Here is a 21,233-nt window from a genome sequence, read left to right on the forward strand (position 1 = left end):
TGGAACATGTAATTGTACACCCAAACAAATGCAATCATTTATTCTATGTTAGCAAAACTCTGCCAAAGTGTTAGTCTGTCTCTACAGTGTAACCTGAAGGCATCAATGCACATGAATCTCTTGAAACATGGTGGATTAACTAATTTACACCCCGTCTGTGTCTTGCTCCTACCAAATCCACAAGTTGAGGACCTCAACCTATCTAGGCACCCTTCTTGCTCGAGACCTGAAAAATAATCTCATGCAGTCAAGTGTCGGAAAACCAGGTCCACACTCTTAGCACTACCGTGAATATATCTAAGAAGTCTGTATACTGCCTTCCAGGGGGCGGGATGTTAATAGACTAGCCTATATAGTAGGCCAGAGATATAGTATACAAAAGCACACTGGCCCAAATCCAGTAATATTATATGCATTTCAGAATACAAAATAATTGACAATTCTGCGTATATTTGATATCAAAAAGTTACAATTACCTACCCTTAGGTTATAAGGAGGATAAATATACATAAATATCAAATAGATTCGACAAAGTGTTGACCCTAGCATTGGATAAAATAGGTTCCTCTTAAACGGCATCTGCGCTGTTGGCTTTGGGCCCACGGGTGCCCGGAAAAAGGTCGGGGACCCCATGGTTCCGCACAGTTATTGCAAATAATGTAAAATCACAAATTAAATACAAATTTTCATTTTGGTTAAAAACACATATGCGATGAGCTAAGGTTTCGAATTAAGTACCTTATTCTTAATCTGGAAAGAGAAGACTGAATATTCAGAATTAAGCTATGTCTATGAATGGTTTACATAAATTAAGCCACTTTAGCGTTCAGAAACAATAAAGTTTATGTCTACTAGTAGGCACCAGATGAGGTAAACTACTCATACTGCATATATAGACAATAATGAGTACAATTAAGGTCACTTGATGATAGCTAAACATGAATATAAGCAGAATGAGCTGCACCTATACAAATATCATTGATAAAGCTCTGTGGCAATTCTACATTAACCATTTGAACGCCAAGAGCACCAAAAAGCGTCGTAACTAGTGCCCACATGAGTATTATGATATGGCTTAAGCTCTCGAAGTAACCTTCACAATTTTAAGTAAGGTTTGTTTAGGTCCATTAGCTCGCGTTCGCGTTAGTAAAGCGTACAAACGATTAAATGCATTTTATAGCTATAACCAAGTATATAGCTCACACTGGCTCACAATCATTAAAAGAATTAAGTAAAATCATTAAAAGTATTCCCTATGACATTTTATTAAGTACCTACCCAATATTAACTTTGTGGGTAGTGATAGTGATATAACGAATATTTAAAATGTTCGTCTACTTGATCCTGAGGGATTCTGGAAATAAGAAAGGTCTTGTCCTTGTTATATCCTGCAACTGCTTACCTTACTAGATAATTATTATCAAATTTGTCAATAATTGGGAGTTATAAATAAAAACTACTCGAGTACTTTATGATTTTTATCTTTTCATATTTGAATTACATCACTCCATATCACAGATGTTGTATGCTCCCTGAAGAGTAGACTGACTTATCTTCTTTTACATAGTTTCACATACATATAATTAAGTACTATAGCACCCTTGTGGTGACTCACTTATTTTCGTTGAAAATTTATAAGTACCTACATTAAATACGTATATAAAATGTAAAGTTAGTATCATAATGTAATGGTATATAAAATTGTATGCTTTACTAAATACCTCTCTCCTCACAGGTGTTAAAAGTGGTTAAAATAAAGGGTGTACTAGATAATTAATTAAACACTCCTAATATAATAATATTACATATACATAATATAATCACATTGGCTTGGCGTCTTCCCACCACCAGGCGATAACAAACACGTCTCAATATATTACTTTAGGTTCCGAATATCGGTACAGTTGTTTAATGACAGCGTTTTACACAAAAATAAAACGCTAATTAAATAACTTACCATATTCGGAACCTAAAGTTTTAATCCTGCCTGGTGTAAATATGTATAATTTTGAGACAATGACTACGTAATTTGCGTTTGTTTGTAACTGTCAAAATTGTCAAACGCAACTGCCTGAAGTGGTGGGGGTGTGGGAGAGAGATGGACGTATATGCTAGAAAAGGACAATACGACTAACTACAGTGTTGCCACTCTCAATATATTACTTTAGGTTCCGAATATGGTAAGTTATTTAATTAGCGTTTTATTTTTGTGTAAAACGCTGTCAATTAATTAATGTATTGACATATTTGACAGGCATGAACAATGACCACAGCTTATCACATCACAAAAGTCACAATTCCATCAATTTCGATAAAAAAAACTCGAAGATAAAATCGATGCAACTCGAATGGGCTAATCGATAACAAGCCGTAACACATTACGGCACCGTGCAAGGTCAAGGTGCGCCGCACCTATAAGTGAGAGCGAGAAAAAGATAGATTCATGTGCAAGTAAAATTATTTACTTATAGTTGAATGTTGGCATTACTTTATTTGCTTTGCTAATAATGTTATACGCGGATTACACTCGGTTTAGACTCTCGCGCGAGCCACGAGACGAGACGCGAGTCCACCGTTTACACTCGCGTTCGGCTTGTCATTCGGTTATAAACCTTATCCCGTGCCGTTAGTGTTTAAATTATATTAGCTCGACGAGCTTGCGAGCCACGAGACGAGCCGCTAGCCCACCGCTTACACTCTCGTCTCGTGGCTCGCGCGAGAGTCTAAATTGACTATAATTCACCTATTACGGGTTTGTTTTATAGTCTGTGCCAAAATTAAATGCCAATCTCGATGTCTAATCGTTCATGTCATAACAATCTTTGTGAAATGTTTAATGAAATATAGTAATTTTATTTATTCATACATTCGGTCGTGCTTCATTTACCAACAATCCTAAATCTTGCTAATCGCCGTAATCAAAATGATGCCCGGAAGGATTGGTAACTTGCCCATAGCGGCTGAGAACCCTCTAGGATTGTCTTGGCACGATTCAACTTGGATACCTTCGCTGAATCCATCAAATATAATGGACTATTTTTCGGAAAGATCTAACCCATTTTTCGATCGCACGTGTAACAATGAAGTTGTTAAGATGCAACGGCTCAGCATGGACCAATTGCAGTAAGTGTTATTCAGATATATGTAACATAGGATTTAGCCACTATATGTTTTTGTTTCATGAAACTTTACCTTGCAGGTCTATGACTGGGTTGGAGTACATGCTTCTACATGTTCAGGATCCAATCTTATATGTCATCCGTAAACAACATAGACACAGTCCAAATCATGTCATACCTCTTGCTGATTACTATATCATTGCCGGCATTGTTTATCAGGCTCCTGACCTCGCCAGTGTACTTAATTCTAGACTGGTAAGATATCTAATACATAAAAATTGATCTTTTTTTTGTTCCTCTATTTCATGTTTTTTTTTTAATATTCTGCATGTTTATGTTTAGAGGATACTCTCATAACATTGGTACAGTAGAACCCGCTTAAGACGATTCTGAGGGGACAGCAAAAAAAGCGTCTTAAACGGGAAATCGTATTAAACGTGAACAAAAAAAACGTGATCTTAAGTGTAGGTATAAGTTAAATAATCCAGGAACGATAGGCTCAACTAGAAAGTCTTTGAGAAACTGGCTGCAAATAAATCTGGGAGCGATAGCTTGCACTCCGTGCTCCATAACGGTCACGCAGATGGCATCGCCTTCTCACGCTGATAAGGACCCGACAAAAGATATTAGACAAAACAAAAAACCTAAGGTAGGTAATAAACACATAAAAAATGTTGGCTAACGGCGTATTGCATAACAATACGACGGTTATGACAAAAACACAATCGTACAGATGGTACGTAATGGGACGGATAAGTAATATATAATTTTAGATGGCGTATTAAGCGGGACTCGAGTCGTATTAACTGTGAAAAAATGTATGAAAACAGGCCTAAAATTGCAGGGACCGGCGTAAAATGGCGTATTATGCGGGAAATCGTATTAAACGTGATCGTATTAAGCGGGTTTTACTGTAATTCCGAAGGGACCACAAGAGTGAGTGAAGCAACCACAATACAGACTTTGCCAATGTGAAATATAGTGATGATGATGTTTCTTTCAACAACATTTTATTTTAAGATATTTATAGTGATGCTGTTCAATTAAATATTCAATATAATTTTTGTAGTTATCTGCTGTCCACCACCTACAATGTTCCTTTGAAGAAACAATGTCTTACTCACGATACCATCCCAGTAAAGGTTACTGGTGGGATTTTAAGGCAAATAAACCAGGTTTGTTGTAACAAATACTATTTCACATCAAGGGCAATTTTGTTCTTAGGGTTGAAGAGTAATTTATCACAAATTCCTTTCCAAGATATGTGGGTATGTATACGTTATTGTACAAAATCTGTTTGTAGGCCTAAGCCCCTTCAATGCTGGTTCATCAGCACCCAAAGAAACAACAACTACTCCCAAAGAAGAGCCATCAACAGTGTTCCAACGGCAGCGGGTCGACATGCTATTAGCAGAGCTAGTGCGGCAGTTTCCACTACCTGTAGCCCAAGTACCTCATAATCAGGTAACATTCTCATACTTGTCAATTTTAGGCTGCTAAGAAAAGCAGTAATAAATTCATTTAAATATATGCAGAATCAAGTTATCTAACTTCTACGGAACTATGGATTATTCCCAGTGGTAATATTCAGACTAGAGTAATCTATCTAGGATCTACCTATACTAGGTATATCATTGTTATTTCTAAATCAATTTCAGACTAATGGAGTAAAAACTGAAAATACAAGTGACAAAGACAAACCATCAGAAACAAACAATGTCAATAACATCACTATAAAGCAGGAGCCTGTGGACCCTAGCGGGTCGGACATGACCAACGGCGCCATCCAAGGACACGTGGACATCAAACAGGAAATCAAGCAAGAGAACATGAAGCCTCCTCCAGAGAAGAAGCCCAGAGTGTGATTGCACTCTTAGACCACTGAACTAATTAATAAAGTGAATCAGAAATATATGATAAGATAAAATTTATTTCATTGAAGAAAAAAAATATCTTATATGTTCAAGTGCTACATATTTCAAAGACCAACAATGTAACATAGGATAATTATTTTAAGATTGTAAATTAAATTAGTATGTTGATTATGTTACTTTATTTGTTGCAATTTCTTTTCTTTAATATTTATTTCAGTAATTTAAATACGTACAAAACGTAAGAACTAAAACCCGTTCTGAGCCATGCCGGGCCCAAAAGTTCCCATCACACTAGCAGCGTTACCCCGCTGTATGGAGACCTGTTGGACAAGCCATGACGCAGAACAACTGGGGTCATTCCCCTTTATTTGATTGTTTACTTAAATAGAGATCATTCTTTTCTTTTTGTGCGTTGTATAAATTGACAATGTTCTCCTGAGCTCCTGACCCAGTTATACACATTTGACAATTTATCCGTCTTGGATCTTGCAAATTCAGCACCGGTGGTTCATTTTGGTATTGTGCTCTGAAATTAAAGTATCAAGTTACTTAAACCGTTTCAACTTTACATACTATGAAGTATTATTTGATTACTAACAGAGTTTCATTGAATCCTAACTCCGTGCCAAAGTTAAAACCTTGTTCATAGCCAATGTTAAAACTGGTTTGAAATGCAGCATTCTGTCCATCAGCTGCACCATCCATGTATCCATGCTGAAAGTATTTTAAATGTATATGTTAAACGTGTAAAAAATATACACAAGTTGGCAAATCTGATATACACATTTAGTATTCCTATCAAAACATACAGACTTTGTTAATTGGTTCTAGAGCTCTGGCTCTTGTTTTGGCTGATATATTCACGCTCTCGTCAGTCATTATCTTCGAGTATTTTTATTTTACAATTGTATGAATGAAATGACAAATCATTAGTTTATTTTGTATTCACAAATGATTACAAAATCAAAATATTATTATTATATTTCAATGAACATAACCTATATGACATGAGTGTAATATATTTTTTTAAAGGTTCTTTCGAACAAGAAGTTTTTATACTGGTCTTGAACAGCTTCATGCTCTACCGGTTAAGTGAAATCCAGACGAGACAATTTTTCGCCAATTTCATGAAATTGTACGATCGAATCAGGCCGTGCGGACGCAAACGCCAATTTGTTTCCCCGATCAAATCAGCAGGTGCGGACACAAAAATGCCAATTTTCGAAGTTAGTATTTATGGAATGCAAGTTGGTGATTAAATTGTGTACGTCTGGACGCTAGACTAGATGAGATTGGCGCCAATTATTATCATGATCAAATCGGTCGATTTGCCCAGCTCGTCTGGATACGGCTTAACTTATAATAGAAAAATATGGCGCACCAAGGTCGCAGTGCGGTGCGGTAGTGTGTTATGACTTTTACCCTTTTTCGTACGGAATGACATGTGCAATGAAAACAGCGCTATGCATTTGTAGAGCGACGTCCCGTTCCCACCATTTATTCCGAACGGACACCGAATGAAAAATCCCTGCGTGTTCGGCCATTACATGTGTTACACTCAATACTACCATCTATGCTCAAGTGTAGTGATTATATTCTCTTTGATACACTGGTATTACTCATTTGACAGCTGTCAGATCCGTGTTATGTTTGGCATGTGTGTGACTTTGCTCGCTATTTATTTATGAAATCGTTATCATTTCTCTTAATAAATTACGAATAATATTATTCGTGTATTGGCCCACATTGATTTGCCTTAAGAACTTTCAGTATGAAACCTATGAAAGTGGAATTATACAACGCTATTGTAGCAGACTTTAATAGGCTCACATCGTATGGGCGTAAAGCTGAGAATGAATTAAAGAAAAAGTATAAAAAGTTAGTATCTTCTGCTTTATTTTTGCGTATATAAGAAGGTTCGAGCTATTAGCTTCTAACCAATAAATCTGTTACTCATGAGCCACCTCTCGTTTAATATATTTAATTCTAACTGCTGGTTCATGTTGATAAAATGTTACAGAAAGTTTGTTTGCGTTTATATTAGGAATATGGATTTGAGATTAACATGATGGTAATATTTTCAGTTTACCACCAGCTACACTGGGCAGCATTATATCACTGTTGGTGCAGAGATCAATGAAACAGAGCTATAGAAAGTCACCATCAATATCCAGTCGATATTATGAACTGTATGAAGGACTAATGAGAGACAAATCTGCAGAAGATGGTGTTCTTTTACAGTAAGTATTTTAGTTCATACCGTTTGTTATAAAATATTTATTAAATGAGATTAGAGAAGAGACATAACTTGAGAAAACATTTTAAATGGTAATTTATTGTTCTGCAGAACTCAATTCTTTCAAAGATTAGTTATCTGTTTATTCAGTTCATTTATTGGCAACCAAAGAGCTGTCAGCTTTCTTGTACAACATGTAAGCATCACAATACAGCAGAGAAATGCTGCCAGCATCTTTGGCATCATGCCAAAATACTAGTATTTAACATTGTTCAACATTGTAACTTTTAGTTTATCATACTTTTTTTTGTTATTTGAAGGCTCTCCGACAAGCAAGGAATAAGCCCGGCCCTGTTTGCTAGATCTCTCTTGCAGAATGTTTACTCGGACTCATCCATGGTCAAGAAGTGCTTCAAAGACACCACATTGATTGAAGACAAACAACTTGCCTATCAAGTCTTTCTGGTAAATATTATTGTCTTAGTCATCCATGTCATTGCAAATTTTACTTTACTATATATAATATTTTAAATTTAAAATTTAATTTACATTTTATTACTAAATGTGTACAATATATCGTCGGGTGCCAAGTAAAAGTCATTAACTAACATCATTGAAATTATTGGACAATAAACCATGTTACAAGTGTTATAAAGTGCATTGTTACTTTAATTTTTTGATAGTACTTAGTGAGTTTTACTTGTCACCCAACGATATTTAAAACTGACAAACAGTAATATCTTTTTAGAAAACTGAACTGAATTAAAACCTAAATCTAAAGATGGTCCCTGACCTGAGCCAAAGATACTTGCAGCATATCCTCGCTGAATGTTTTTATATTGTAATGTATTTACAGGGCACCATGAATGATAACCAGTATGGCCCATATGCAGATATAATAAAACAGTAAGTTATAGTTCATAAAATTAGGCTTAAGTAAGCTTTTTGAAAAACTTGGGTGGTGAATGCCAAAAGCTCATTAAAATTTTATTAATAAGTAAAACTTTCTAGTGTAGATAACATTTCTACAAGCTTACTTATACAAAATTCCTTAATGTATAAATTCACTTTTTTATATTTTCAGGTCAATTGGATTAGAATATGAGTTACGACTAGAAAAAGAGTTAAGATTGATGAATATAACATTCTCTGATGAAAATGTATTGAGGTCTCGGGGTTATGATAAGACCCCTGATTTCAAACTTGATGTACCCATAGCAGTAGATGGCTTTATTATTCATTGGGTAGAAAGTAAAGCATTATTTGGTGATGAAGAAAACCATTCTGGATATTTAAAGGATCAATTAATGGCTTATTGGAACAGATTTGGTCCAGGATTAGTAATCTATTGGTTTGGGTATCTAGAAACACTGGATTCCACCCCAGAAGTAAATAAAATGTTTATTTTAAGAACTAATTTCCCAAAAAAAGAGAGTATTACGCAGTACAAGATGGACTTTGATGTGTAGTCATTTTACGAAATTGTATATTTAGCTTTATTGTAATAAAATACATTTTTAATGAGAAAATAAATTATATCGTAATGGCATTAGCTTGTTATTAATATTTTTATCTTAGTATAATGGAGTATAGAGCGATATTATTGCGGTTCAGCGGAAGTACCCTAAGATGTGCAATTATAATTGCATGCGCCGCGTGCAAGAACTTATATCTCAACATGTTTTTTTAATAGTACCTCGAATAGCACTGGACTGGATATCAGTGACACTTGACAATGACAGCTTAAACGTCAATGTCGCAGCTGATCGTCGGCGTCGATCGCGGTGTAGTAGCGTGTTTTAAAAAAATCTCTGGATTCGAAATGAGTACTAATAAATCAGAGGAAGCCATCAAGGAAAAGATTTTGAATGTAGCTAAGAAAAATCCTAAAGGTGTGTCAGATAAAGATATCAAAGCCGCTGTGCCGGAGCTATCCTCTGGGGAACTAGTGGCAGCGATCAACTCGCTATTGCAGCAAGGATGTTTTGATTTATTCAATCAAGGAGGGTCTCTAATTTATAGGTACCTACTTTATTATTCGCATTCCCAAGCAATTTAGAAAAAAGAGCAATGTTAAAATCAACATGCCTTAATGATTTCAATTTGACTATTACTCATTGTTACAGGTTAAAAACTCAAACTAGTAAAACAGCTGTTAAAGGTGCAGACAATGAGGAGAAAGTGGTTTACAATTTGATAGAGGAAGCTGGTAATAAGGGAATATGGATTCGTGACATCAGAGTTCGTTCTAACCTTGCCAATACACAGCTCACTAAGGTGCTCAAAAGTCTTGAGAGCAAAAAAGTTATTAAGGCAGTGAAATGCGTAAACGTAAGTGGAGTGATGGTCAATAAACTACCAAATCAATAGTCCTATTCTTGTTTTGTTGGCTGAAGCCCAAGTCAAAATGGAAGATATAATAAAGAACATACAATAAAGAACTTGAACTTGAAGCCACCCACACATGGAATGCCAGTAATGAAAATAACCATAATTTACATTATTATTATCTGTAGTTGTTTAAATTTTGTTTTTCAACTTTTAGGCTTCAAAGAAGAAAGTGTATATGTTATATAATTTAGAACCAGATAGATCTATATCTGGAGGAGCATGGTATCAGGATCAAGATTTTGAGTCGGAGTTTGTGGATATACTGAATCGCCAGTGCCTTAGGTTTTTGCAGCAAAGAGCTGACAAAATCAAGAACAATGTCCGAGGACCCATTGTAGGCAGAACTCAGTCTTACGCTACTGGTGCAGAAGTTCACAAATACATAACTGACCTCGGAATTAGTAATGTAAGTATTTGAGACCTTTTCCAGAAAATGGTCAAAATATGATTTATTAACTTTAAAATATTTTTTTAGATAATAAGCAAAAAGCTACTATTTTCTATATAGAATACGTCATAAAAATTTATGTTGCAAGTTTAACAACTATACAATATTATTTATGTAAATTATGATATTTATATAAAAATATTTTATGATGACAAATTGACAATGTTGATTAATTCACTTGCTTAGAAAAATACTTGTCATTTCAGGTCACCCTAGATGTTGAAGATGTCATCACAATTTTGAACACACTAGTATATGATGGTAAGGCGGAGAGCAGTGTGTATCCTGACGGCAGCAAGGTGTTTCGCGCCATTGAATCCCTACTGCCGCCCCCAGGGCTGGTGCAAGTGCCCTGTGGTGTGTGCCCTCTCATACACAAGTGCTATTCCAAAGGTCTCATCACCCCACAGGACTGTACTTATATGAATGAATGGCTAGAATAATAAATATATAAAAATACATGTGTTTGTGTTATTTTTTGTATCTTTACAGTATACAACAGCGGAACCATAATGTAAATTTTGAAAGTTCTTAGTCACACATAGCTGCAAAATTCTCATAAACGTGTAATTAATGTTCTACCTAAAACTATAATATCTTGAATTATTTATAGGTACTATGTAGCGATTGGTCTAACATTATGTTGTTGTTGTTGTTACTTGTTAGTCCAGTAAGGGCAGTAACCAGTAACCTAATTACCCCATTTTCACGCCTTTTTACAGAGTTATAAATCATACAACACATATACATTTGTTGCATCGTAGTTGTCTATAGTTCTTGTGTGTCTAATGAGTTATTATGTCCGCACCTCAAAAAAGAAAGACAATATTATTGGTACAATTTATTTACATTGTTACCTAATAAATAAATATTTATACATTCGAGTTTACAAGTCATACTTTGTAGACTCGCTTAGACCTAAATAGTTTGGTAACAAACATTGAAACACCTACTTGGTAAGTATAAAGCATGCACTAATCTCATTATTTTGCCAGTTAAATGTCTGCCTAGCAGCATTATTTTAATTTATAGCTTGAAGTGTATAATATATACTAGCTTTTCACACATAAGTACTATAGCTATAAAATATTTTAAACAAAATGTTTTAATCATCAAGTACCTGATAACCATACATTGGGATTTTCGGTGCGGGAATGTTTACTAGCCATAAAATAGGTATAAACTGTAGAAACAGAAACTATTTTACCATTTCTAAGATTACTACCTATTTTTAATTCATAGTTTGGTAAACTTTGGTATTTCACAAAATTATTCCTGCACCCAAAACGCTGATGTATGCTGGCTGTTATAGTTTGTCTAACAGACCCCGAAGCGAACGGCTTGTCTATTGTTAAGTTAAACCGCACGTGCTTTTACCTGCCTAAAAAAATGGTTGGGCCGTTTTTACCGGTTTTTGAATTACCACTCTATGGAGATTGCAATAAGGTTCAAAATGAACTAATGGATAAATATTTTTCTAGGCTGTGTGTGGTCCATTTGACTTGCCGGCACTCAATACTACGGTTACTGAGTGCCGGCGAGTCGAACGCCAGAACCAGTCTAAAATGTGTCATCGAGATGCGTAACAAAGGCGCGTTATCGGAGAGCGCACCTTCACTGGTTTTTTGAGCGTAGAACTAGCCCGCGCTCAGGTGCCAATTAGAATAAATAAGACCCTTTTTTTCAGGTAAGTAGCACGTGCGGTTTTACTTAACAATACACAAAGGATTCGCCTGTCTGTTAGGAATCGACAAACTATAACTCCCAGTATCTTTATGTGTCAACACTTCTACAGTCAAAAGTTTCGCACAAATGCAAACTGGTTGGCAGTAAAGATTATAAGCAATTTTTAAACATTGTCATTAATAAATTTTAAGCATCACCAACTTCAAAGAAAAGTGCAGCAAAATAAATACAACCAATATACTAAAAAAACTATACAATACAATGTGTTATTTTATAACCGTAACAAACTAACTTTCCCTAAATTTTACAGATTTGCATACACTTTAAAACAAGCTCTTAAAGTTATTTTCAATGTTGTAGAGTGCCTCTGAAAGTACAGCACTATCACGTTTCTGAGACTGTAATTTTTTTTCTTGGTGTTTATTGTCCTCTTGCCTTTGACTATTAGGAAATATTGAACTAAAAACATCCATTTGAATATAATTCAATGATTGCAGTATAAGTCCTTTGTCAGGGTATGGTGTGGAAATAAGTTGGGCCTCAGGTCTCATCATTTTAGAGCCATCTTGTGGCCTTTGCTGTGCTGGAGGCTGTTGGGTGGTGGGGGGCTGCTGGCCTTTAGGGGATGTTTGGCCAGCTGGGGGTTGTGGAGGGGAACTTTTAGTAGTCAATTCTTCAAGTTCCTTCAGTGATTTGGTTATATCCCTGACATCTGGAGGAGGTGCTTGTATCTTTTTACCACCTTGAATAGAACATATTATTTTAGTTCTTAACACACAATACAGTAATAACAGCAGAAATGGTAGCTACTTTTTAACTGACAATATAATGGAATATTCGTTTATCTCTTCAAGTGGCAGGCCATCAGCTTCCGGTTGATTACATCATTTAAATTTGAAATTTGACTAATATGTATGTATATAACAAAATAAAAATGTATGCCACTAATAAGGGTTATTGTTATTAATGAAGCAATCATACTGACAAGGCAAGATGACCTTATAACAGTTATCTGATACTCACTGACTGAATGAATGAGGCGCTCCATTTCCCTGATCTGTGTTTCTTGTTGCTGGACTGCAAAGTACAAGTCCGTAATAGTATTGGTTATATGTTTCAGCTCATCTATACGAGCTTGTTCTTTAGCTGCCTCTTTTTTGCTTTGCCTGTAAAGAATAAAATAAAACAAGCTTAAGGCAAACTTGTTACTGCAAGTCTATTGATTTGAAACAACACACATCCAGTGCCAGTGTCCCGATAATCGGGTTCTCTGTTAGTAGTCACTGTTTTTTATATACGGGATCTTGCATGTTATCGGCTACGCTCATAGCGCGTAACATACGCTTGCACTGAATGTGTTAAACAGAAAATTACCTGCTATATTCAACAGTAATGAGGGCAGCACCAATAATAAAGATGACTGATTCACCCAGCAGATTGGCACCCAGCTCAATGGCCATTTCCTGGCTCAGCACAGGTATGTTTACAGGTCTACCCAAATTTAGGATCCACATCTTAGCTTTCACCTCGCACCAATTGTAGACTGAACAAATCAATAATCAACGTCAAGATACAATATTTTAATATAATCATAAAATGGTCTCCAAACATATACTTACATTGGGCAGGAGGCATACAAACATAGGTCCTGAAAAAGGGACTATTTTTGGCTCGTTCTTTACATGCATTAGCGATGGGTTTACTGATCTGCTTGATTAGTAACACCGACAATTTGGCAATGGGAAACGCTCCAATAACCATTGTCGCTTATAATTCTAGTAATTATAATAACACAGCAAATATTTTTATAGAAATTCTAGCCCTACTAGGGAAAAACGGACAAACGATTACATGTACCAATTTAATTTTGCAAGTTTTCTTCTATTCGTATAACACCACATTCATACATAATCTGACATAATGACATTGTCTGACAAAAATCTGTCAGTGTCAGTGCCAATGCCAATCAGGCTAACCGAGAATGTATCACTTCCCAGCGCATTTAATATTGTCTCAAATATACTTTGGCCCGGGACTGTCTCATTTTAAACAGACAGAGAGATCATACTGTCTTTGTCTTACGCTAGTACTAGCACCCAAACGAAAGTGATGAGTATATTTTTTCTGGTACTTACTGACTGACGAGTTGTGTTTGCCAGACTATAGTTTACACAGAGTTCACAGACCACAACAATTTTTTTTGCCTCGAACAAAATGTCGTTTTACACTTAAAAAAAAGAAAATAGCTGTAAGTGTAAACAAACAATGGATGGATGTTCAGTTAGAAATTAATTCGTTAAAATATATCATGAGACGGTTACCTCTTTGGAAAATCGTAGTTTTACTGGGTTTTAGTTTTATGATAATTTATTTATACTCTTGGATTAGTAATGATGATGTGAGCTTTGTAAATAGACCTCGGGGTACAGCGAGCACTCAATTATTAACGTTGTAAGTGATCGTTTAAAATGTGTTTTGTATTCTCGTCTTTTTTGTATAGCACTATATTATAATAAGTCCTTTTTTCAGAAGACCTCAAAGTACTATACCTCAGAGGACTACCATAAACAGGATCGTTTTGTCGTTCGTTGTGTGTGACTCAAGATTCAACGAATCCCTGAATGTTGTTAAATCCGTGTTACTGTTTACTAAGACTCCCGTGCACTTCGTCATATTCACAGACGACAATCTTAAATTGAAATTCAATGACACTCTTAGCAACTGGAGAGTGCTAACTGACTACCAGCTTGATTTTGAGTTGCACAGCATTAACTTTCCTGAGGAACATGTCGATGATTGGATGAACTTATTCAGCAAGTGTGCTGCGCAACGATTATTTATACCGGTAAAGTAATAATCATTACAACATTTGCTTGACCTCATTATACTTGTGATCGCAAAGTGCAACATTATCTTGCTACTTTCTCTGAATTTACATTATTTCACACAGACATTTCTGTTGGTTTACCTCATAGATAATTTTTCAGAAACTGATCACCCACATTGATGCCATGATCTATGTGGACACTGACACCCTGTTCCTGGGCCCCGCTGACGAGTTGTGGCTCAAGTTCTCCCTGTTCAATATCTCACAAATATCTGCCATGGCCCTCGAAAATGACAATCCTAATGTGTCTTGGTACCCTAGATTTGCCAAGCATCCATTTTATGGGAAGTATGGTGAGTGTATACTCTTTGTTTTTTCTAGATGCCTTCCTTACAGTTATGTAGTGTAGCCTTAATCTACGAATGCTAATATGAATTGGATTGGTAACTTGTGTCCTGCTCTGATACTGCCGCTTATGCATAAACATTATTAAATTGACAATTTAAATTTCACTTCAGTATTGATTTGTAAAAGTAGAGTAGAAGATAAACTCCTATTTGTCCATGTAAACTTTAACAGTTTTTGTTTATACATTTTCAGGGCTAAATTCAGGTGTGATGTTAATGAACCTGACAAGAATGAGGGACTTTGGTTGGGTTGACTATGTCACCCCAATCATGCTTAAATGGAAATTGTACATACCATGGGGAGACCAGGTAATTAAGGGTACTTTACTACATAGCCTAGAAAATTTCCAATTGGAACCAAACCAACTTTCACGGCAACAACAGGTTGGTAATCTCAAAGAGCGCTTGTAACATAAACATTTCTCCTCACAAAATACTAAAAGCTATTTTTTAATTGGACAGTATGTATATATTTAAAGAAAGTTACTTGACACAGTATACTTGACCACAAAAAAATCCCTCTAGTGTGCTTAGGCTGAATAATAAATCCTAGATGGTGGAGTTACTCAAATCTGTAACTATGCAGCTGTGGACAAAACACATTTTAATTACTTAAGTTGTCTTTGCATGGATTGAATATCGTGTCATTATCTCTGTTCACAGGATATAATAAACGTAATATTCCACTACCACCCTCGCGCCGTGCTCGAGCTCTCCTGCCGCTACAACTACCGCACGGATCAGTGCATGTACGGCGACGCGTGCCCCGACGCGACCGCCGCCGGCGTGTTCCTCCTGCACGGCAGCAGGAAGGCCTTCCACGCGCACAAGCAGCCCGCTTTTGAGGTATTCTGAGTGGCAGTGATATGTTGTAAAGCCTGACAAAATTCCAAGTTCTGTTCTGCCTGATGTTATGAGGTATAATCATTCTCAATATCATGTAGAATTTTAGATGTATTTTGTAGAATATTTTTAACTGACGAAAGTCGGTAAACAGATTTTCTTAGTAAACATAAAAACATTCATAATTTCATCTCAAACAGGGTCTCAAATTGCATAAACTGTCTTTAAACGTAGTAAGTATCCTAAAACTGACCAGGGATGGCCGTCAACTGATGGAATGTTATTCAGTAGGAAATAGTTTGTTCATTCTTTCTTCGAAGACACCAAATCTATTGTTGTATGGCAGGAAATACAAAGGACGAGAGAAAAATCCATTCCTTACTATTACGCGTTAAAATAGACAAAGCAAATCGCTAAATGAACGGTATGTCACAACAGGAATTTGCATTCGCTTTTCACACGATCGTTGTTCAGCAATGGAATAGGAAAGGTGCTACTGACTCACCAAAAATGTATTGTGTTTAGAAGCACAATATAATAGTAAAGTCGTTTGATAGGCAGTATACCGGGCCGTCGAGGAGTGGTCGGTCGGCTTGGACCCCTCCGACATGCCGGCCGTCCTCGAGCGCTACTACACAGAGGCCCCGCCCTCGCTGTGCGGCAACCTCAAGGACGCCTTCCTGAAGGTCCCCACGGCCACAATAGCCGAGCTACACAGGAAACCCGACAGGGACCCGATTAATAGGGTATTTGACTCTATTTGAAATAAATTATTTTACACCATGCATGCAAAATAAAGAATAAGTAATAGAGAAATGTAGACAGCAGTTATTTTTAGACACAATTTCTATTTTAAAACCCGTATAAAACTATAAAGAGTAGGTAATTTGATTGTGACGTCACATGTTAGTGTTTCATACAAATTCCATAGTAGCAAAATCGTTTTGACAGTTCGTAAACTGATTTGACTAGTAGTCAATTACCCCATTTACAATCGTATGCTATAATTATAAACGCGATAGTGTCTTGTCTGTCAGTTTATTCCTTTAATTATATATTGAAGTAATACGTACATAGGTATATAGGCAGTGTCATCCATAAAATCGCCCCACTGTATTATTATTCCAATCTAATTTAAGAAATTTGTTTTCACGCGCGTTCATGGACCACAGTCCACACTAACTGTAGTCTAATCTGAACATGTATTTAATTCCCACAGGTAGCGACTTCATCTTACGAAGTTGAAGAGCGAAGGGACCAAGAGTGAACAACTAAGACTAGATTGGAGGTAAGGTTGGAAAATGATCTTTAAAAGTTATCATTAGTTCTACAGTTTTTAAAATAGAGCTGGATTGAATCCGTAACTCGGTGCCTTTAAATAGTTTACAATTTACAACGAATTACGTATTCTTTTGATTTGACTATCGTATCGTAGAAAATCTGCCTAATTATTGTAAGGATATACTGACGTCTCAACTGGACCTGGTCTATAACCGCGAAAATCGAAGTTCTCAAATTGCGGGCATCTGTCTCTGTCTCTCTAATTACGCCTTCATTGGAGTAAAAGAGAAAGATCCCCGCAATTTGCGAATTTCGGTTTTCGCGGTAGCCCCTCTGATTGGTCAGCTAGTATCGAACAAACAAAATACAGGTATTATAGTTTAAGATAATTTCAGTCGCTTAACATTAGATTAAGAGTCACACGAAACCGCCGCCCAAAAGCCGCTCCCATACAATCAAAATTAAGCACTCATTTTAAAACGACATGCTTAAGTTACATGAAGTCAACATATATTTAGGTCTGGTACATACTTAATTTTCGTTGCAAAAATAATGGTATAGGAATGTATATGTATAATCAATCAAATATAATGTTTGTATGTAAAACTTCTACTCGCTCTAATTTCTTAGTACTTATTACAATTTCTAGCAATGAAAACTAGTACTGGACGTAAGATATATATTATGTATATGTTACTTGAATGTGCAGTAATACAGAATGTCGTTTTGAAATGACAACGTAATTTCGATTGTATGGCGCGGCTAATAGGTTCGTGTGACTCTTAATCTAGAGAGCAACTAAGGTATTTAAATGTATTAAATTATTCTGAAATTGAGTACTCATATTTAGTGACTTTAGTGTTCTAATTCCGTTTTAACGTTAGTTAATAAAAGTTGTGTTTCGGAAAAATGGACCTTACGGCAGTATAGTGCGTCTACTAGTATACGTCATTATCATTACTATTAATTACAAGTGAGATAAGATATAATTATCATATATCTCACTTGTAATATATCATTTACGACACACTTTACTGCACTAAGGTAGGTTTTCTCTGAGACACAAATGTCACCAATGTATTATATTTACCTATACAATTAATATTTAAAGTATTTGAAATGTTGCCTTAATATAATATCATACTCGTACAATTCACGAGGGTATTATGTTCAATCAATTACACCCATTGTTGTTACCAAGAGACCAACTGACATATTACTGTGTATAAGTTTACATTTATTTACTGTACTGCAAATACGTTTGACGCAGGTTTTTGCTCGTTAAAATGTCCGTGGTTCGTATTCAGTCGGTTCCCAATGAACCTTGGACGTAATACAGAAATTGAGCAAAACAAGGAGAACACGAACATCTACCTACTTAGATACTCGCTTACGTCTGCTGACGATGCGATTGCAGAGAGGAAGCAAGTAGAATTTACCCGGAGTCCGTTTCTAATCTTTGTCGCTAATCTTAATCGCTGCGTTCACTAATTTGTCTCCATGAAACGTACAATACATATACTCGTACAAACACACGCAGGGTGAATAAATAAATACGTAGGTGCAAAAATGTGCAGCCACTTGAGGCAGACCATGCAAGTAATACGGGTATACTTAAATTCAGAGTTCCCAAGCCAAAACCAGATTAAACTACCATTTATTAGAGGGCTCCGTTAACACAATGGAAGTCATACTGAATACCATTAAAGATAATTTTCCTTTTTTAATATAAAGCCTTGATCTAGTATAGCATGCTAAATAAATTACATAACAGCCAGAATCTTAATTCAAAATTGTTTTTTTTTTTTAGTAAACGTTCAAGCCATTCTCATACAAGTTAGGTTGGAGTATGAGGATGAAACACCACAAAATACATTCGTCTATCTATTATTTAATCTAAATGATCTAAACCCATATTTCTTGCGGGGCTAACATCAGGTAATGCAAGAATGTTGTACAGGTTGACTGGTTGATGTTATATCTACCTACCTACCTCTAAGTAATTAGTATGTATGTAATTGTATAAAGGTCCGTAAAATAACAATAAAGATGGAGGATAGCGTGTTTAATGACTGTACATTTGCGGTTAGTTTTATTACTATATACCTACTCGCTAGTTTTATGTTGCTCGTTGCACGTAAGATAGAACAATAAATCAAATATAATTTACGCTGAGTCGCAGAAGATTACTTGTTTTTTAAAGTATTTATAAGCTCATTCATTCAGGCCTGCTTTACCATAGTTAAAATATATCCCCACTAAAATACTTTTTGACAAAAAATATATCATTTCATCATAATTTTTTTTATTGAATTACAAAAAATACATTTTTAACACATTACTAAGTTCATCGCAAGAAGAAACAGACATAGTGTCGTAATACATCGTTATTATTTTGTACGATTTATCCATAAAGGTTTATGGGTCATAAATCATAAATAGTCATCATAATAGCATAAGTGGCTTGTCTTTACCTACAACATTAATTATAGTTTAGTTATAGGTTAAATTGTGTTTTTTGAAAAACAAATTATAGCCAGCCTTTTATGAATGTAGTATGATACCTTTGGGTATGGTGCTTTACGCACACTAGCGTCCTAACCCCTACCCCTGCCGCAACACCCCCTTTTAGTATGAAATATGTCCCGGTTGACGGTTTTTTTCTGATATACATATGTGCAAAGACAAAGTTTTCATCCTATTTGCGAAGGATTTAAGTTTTAAGACTTTTAAGTGGTTAAAAGTTACTTAGACTTGGTTCGAATGGTTTAGTGAAAAATGGAAAATCATAACTTACTAGGGAATAAAATGGTCAACTTAGGTACCATAGGTTCCGCATTAAATTGCGTGAAGTATAACGCTTTTATATTACAAGCAACTGTAATGAAAAAAATAGCTACCTAGATCTTGGCAGAGTTATCACCAATTACTGTATTTTGCCTATGATTAGTTAGATCGTTCTAAGTACCTACCTACTTATAGGTGGACATCGATGAGTTTATCTCAATTCAAGAACTTAATTAGCATTGCATTGAGACAAAAAAACCAAGGTCTTAATTCTTAACACTGCGGACAATGACATATTTGATTCAATAGTAGGTAATAGTAGGTAGCACGAAGAGGAACAATAGGTAGGTATATATTTATAATAATAGTTATTATTAGTATTCTGTCTGCCTCATTGTGTATCATTATTTATTATTTGATATTTTTTACCTTTATTGTAATAAAGACATATTAAAGAAACAATGATTATCATTTTTACTCATATACATATGCGGATATGCGCTATCGAGTCACAAAACAAACATCACTTATCACTTTATAAATATTAAATTCATTGTTTTGTGGACGATCGCGATCCGCTTAGTATTCGGATGCTGTCGATGCATGGAATGCGTCGTCACATCAATGATATTATGAATTCCAATCGCACCGTCTGCCAGCGAGGCGAAAGCCCAAATATTTTAATATAAGGGCGCACTTCGATTACGGAGAGATCTGGAGGTCACAGCTATTCTGGCTGGTCTGATCATTCGACTCGCCTGCGAAATGCAAGCTTTGGATATTCGAGCAGGCATGGCGATGGACGGGCACCGCCGACGACAAAAAGTCCACGACCGAGATCTAATCTCGACGAAACTGGTTCCTCATGCGACTCACCTTGCACCCGTTCGCAGCTTTACGGTCATGATAAGTCGCTATTATAAAATCGTTGCTTGAGGACAATTGCATAATAGGACAATATTAGTGGTACTAATAAATAAACTCGAGGAAAAACAGCGGTGCAGCTATAAGGTAGCCGTTCTAAATAAGTTTTAGGCAAAAGTTTCATTTTTGGTACAAGTACAAGCTTTTATCGCTGACTGTACTTTTCTTACGATAGACAACTAATTCATCGAGACAATTCTAAAAACCTCTGACACAATTAGGTTGCGTTGTTTCATCACAGAGTTCCTATGGCCACCTCCTGTCTTCATCATCAGATCGACAGTATATACCATATTATTGTATTGTCGACGGCGTGACAAATTGATGGTAACCGTACAGAACTACATACAGCTGCCAATTTTCATGACGCTACGATCCTTGGAAGATGGTTAAATTAGTTACCTTAGATT

The 21,233-nt window shown here is 35.8% G+C and overlaps 6 protein-coding genes across 6 annotated transcripts; 4 read left to right on the plus strand and 2 right to left on the minus strand.

Annotated features, from left to right (window-relative positions):
* The first annotated feature begins 2,824 nt into the window (after positions 1–2,824).
* On the plus strand, positions 2,825–5,026 carry LOC134655626 (mediator of RNA polymerase II transcription subunit 6). Its single transcript, XM_063511062.1, has 5 exons — positions 2,825–3,123; positions 3,200–3,374; positions 4,189–4,294; positions 4,423–4,583; positions 4,778–5,026. Exons 1-5 carry the CDS (start codon positions 2,924–2,926, stop codon positions 4,982–4,984), a joined length of 849 nt encoding a protein of 282 aa, XP_063367132.1. The 5' UTR covers positions 2,825–2,923; the 3' UTR covers positions 4,985–5,026.
* A 321-nt stretch (positions 5,027–5,347) lies between these two features.
* On the minus strand, positions 5,348–5,908 carry LOC134656012 (uncharacterized). Its single transcript, XM_063511527.1, has 3 exons — positions 5,807–5,908; positions 5,592–5,707; positions 5,348–5,519 (listed from the first exon to the last, which is right to left on the minus strand). The coding sequence occupies exons 1-3, from the start codon at positions 5,870–5,872 to the stop codon at positions 5,348–5,350; spliced, it is 354 nt and encodes a 117-aa protein (XP_063367597.1). The 5' UTR covers positions 5,873–5,908.
* Positions 5,909–6,661: 753 nt separating this feature from the next.
* On the plus strand, positions 6,662–8,768 carry LOC134656104 (CDAN1-interacting nuclease 1). The gene is made up of 5 exons (XM_063511624.1): positions 6,662–6,871; positions 7,078–7,233; positions 7,550–7,694; positions 8,086–8,135; positions 8,314–8,768. The coding sequence occupies exons 1-5, from the start codon at positions 6,765–6,767 to the stop codon at positions 8,696–8,698; spliced, it is 843 nt and encodes a 280-aa protein (XP_063367694.1). The 5' UTR covers positions 6,662–6,764; the 3' UTR covers positions 8,699–8,768.
* A 233-nt stretch (positions 8,769–9,001) lies between these two features.
* Positions 9,002–10,527, plus strand: LOC134656002 (DNA-directed RNA polymerase III subunit RPC6). Its single transcript, XM_063511518.1, has 4 exons — positions 9,002–9,251; positions 9,356–9,560; positions 9,775–10,026; positions 10,275–10,527. Exons 1-4 carry the CDS (start codon positions 9,052–9,054, stop codon positions 10,509–10,511), a joined length of 894 nt encoding a protein of 297 aa, XP_063367588.1. The 5' UTR covers positions 9,002–9,051; the 3' UTR covers positions 10,512–10,527.
* A 1,320-nt stretch (positions 10,528–11,847) lies between these two features.
* Positions 11,848–13,685, minus strand: LOC134655605 (putative OPA3-like protein CG13603). Its single transcript, XM_063511040.1, has 4 exons — positions 13,374–13,685; positions 13,129–13,297; positions 12,778–12,920; positions 11,848–12,496 (listed from the first exon to the last, which is right to left on the minus strand). The coding sequence occupies exons 1-4, from the start codon at positions 13,513–13,515 to the stop codon at positions 12,078–12,080; spliced, it is 873 nt and encodes a 290-aa protein (XP_063367110.1). The 5' UTR covers positions 13,516–13,685; the 3' UTR covers positions 11,848–12,077.
* Positions 13,686–13,994: 309 nt separating this feature from the next.
* Positions 13,995–17,098, plus strand: LOC134656013 (glucoside xylosyltransferase 1). Its single transcript, XM_063511528.1, has 7 exons — positions 13,995–14,205; positions 14,284–14,599; positions 14,742–14,934; positions 15,182–15,297; positions 15,652–15,834; positions 16,389–16,577; positions 17,051–17,098. Exons 1-7 carry the CDS (start codon positions 14,024–14,026, stop codon positions 17,096–17,098), a joined length of 1,227 nt encoding a protein of 408 aa, XP_063367598.1. The 5' UTR covers positions 13,995–14,023.
* Positions 17,099–21,233: the final 4,135 nt, after the last annotated feature.

The sequence above is a fragment of the Cydia amplana genome, chromosome 17 (genome assembly GCF_948474715.1).
Source record: "Cydia amplana chromosome 17, ilCydAmpl1.1, whole genome shotgun sequence".
Lineage (NCBI taxonomy): Eukaryota > Metazoa > Arthropoda > Insecta > Lepidoptera > Tortricidae > Cydia > Cydia amplana.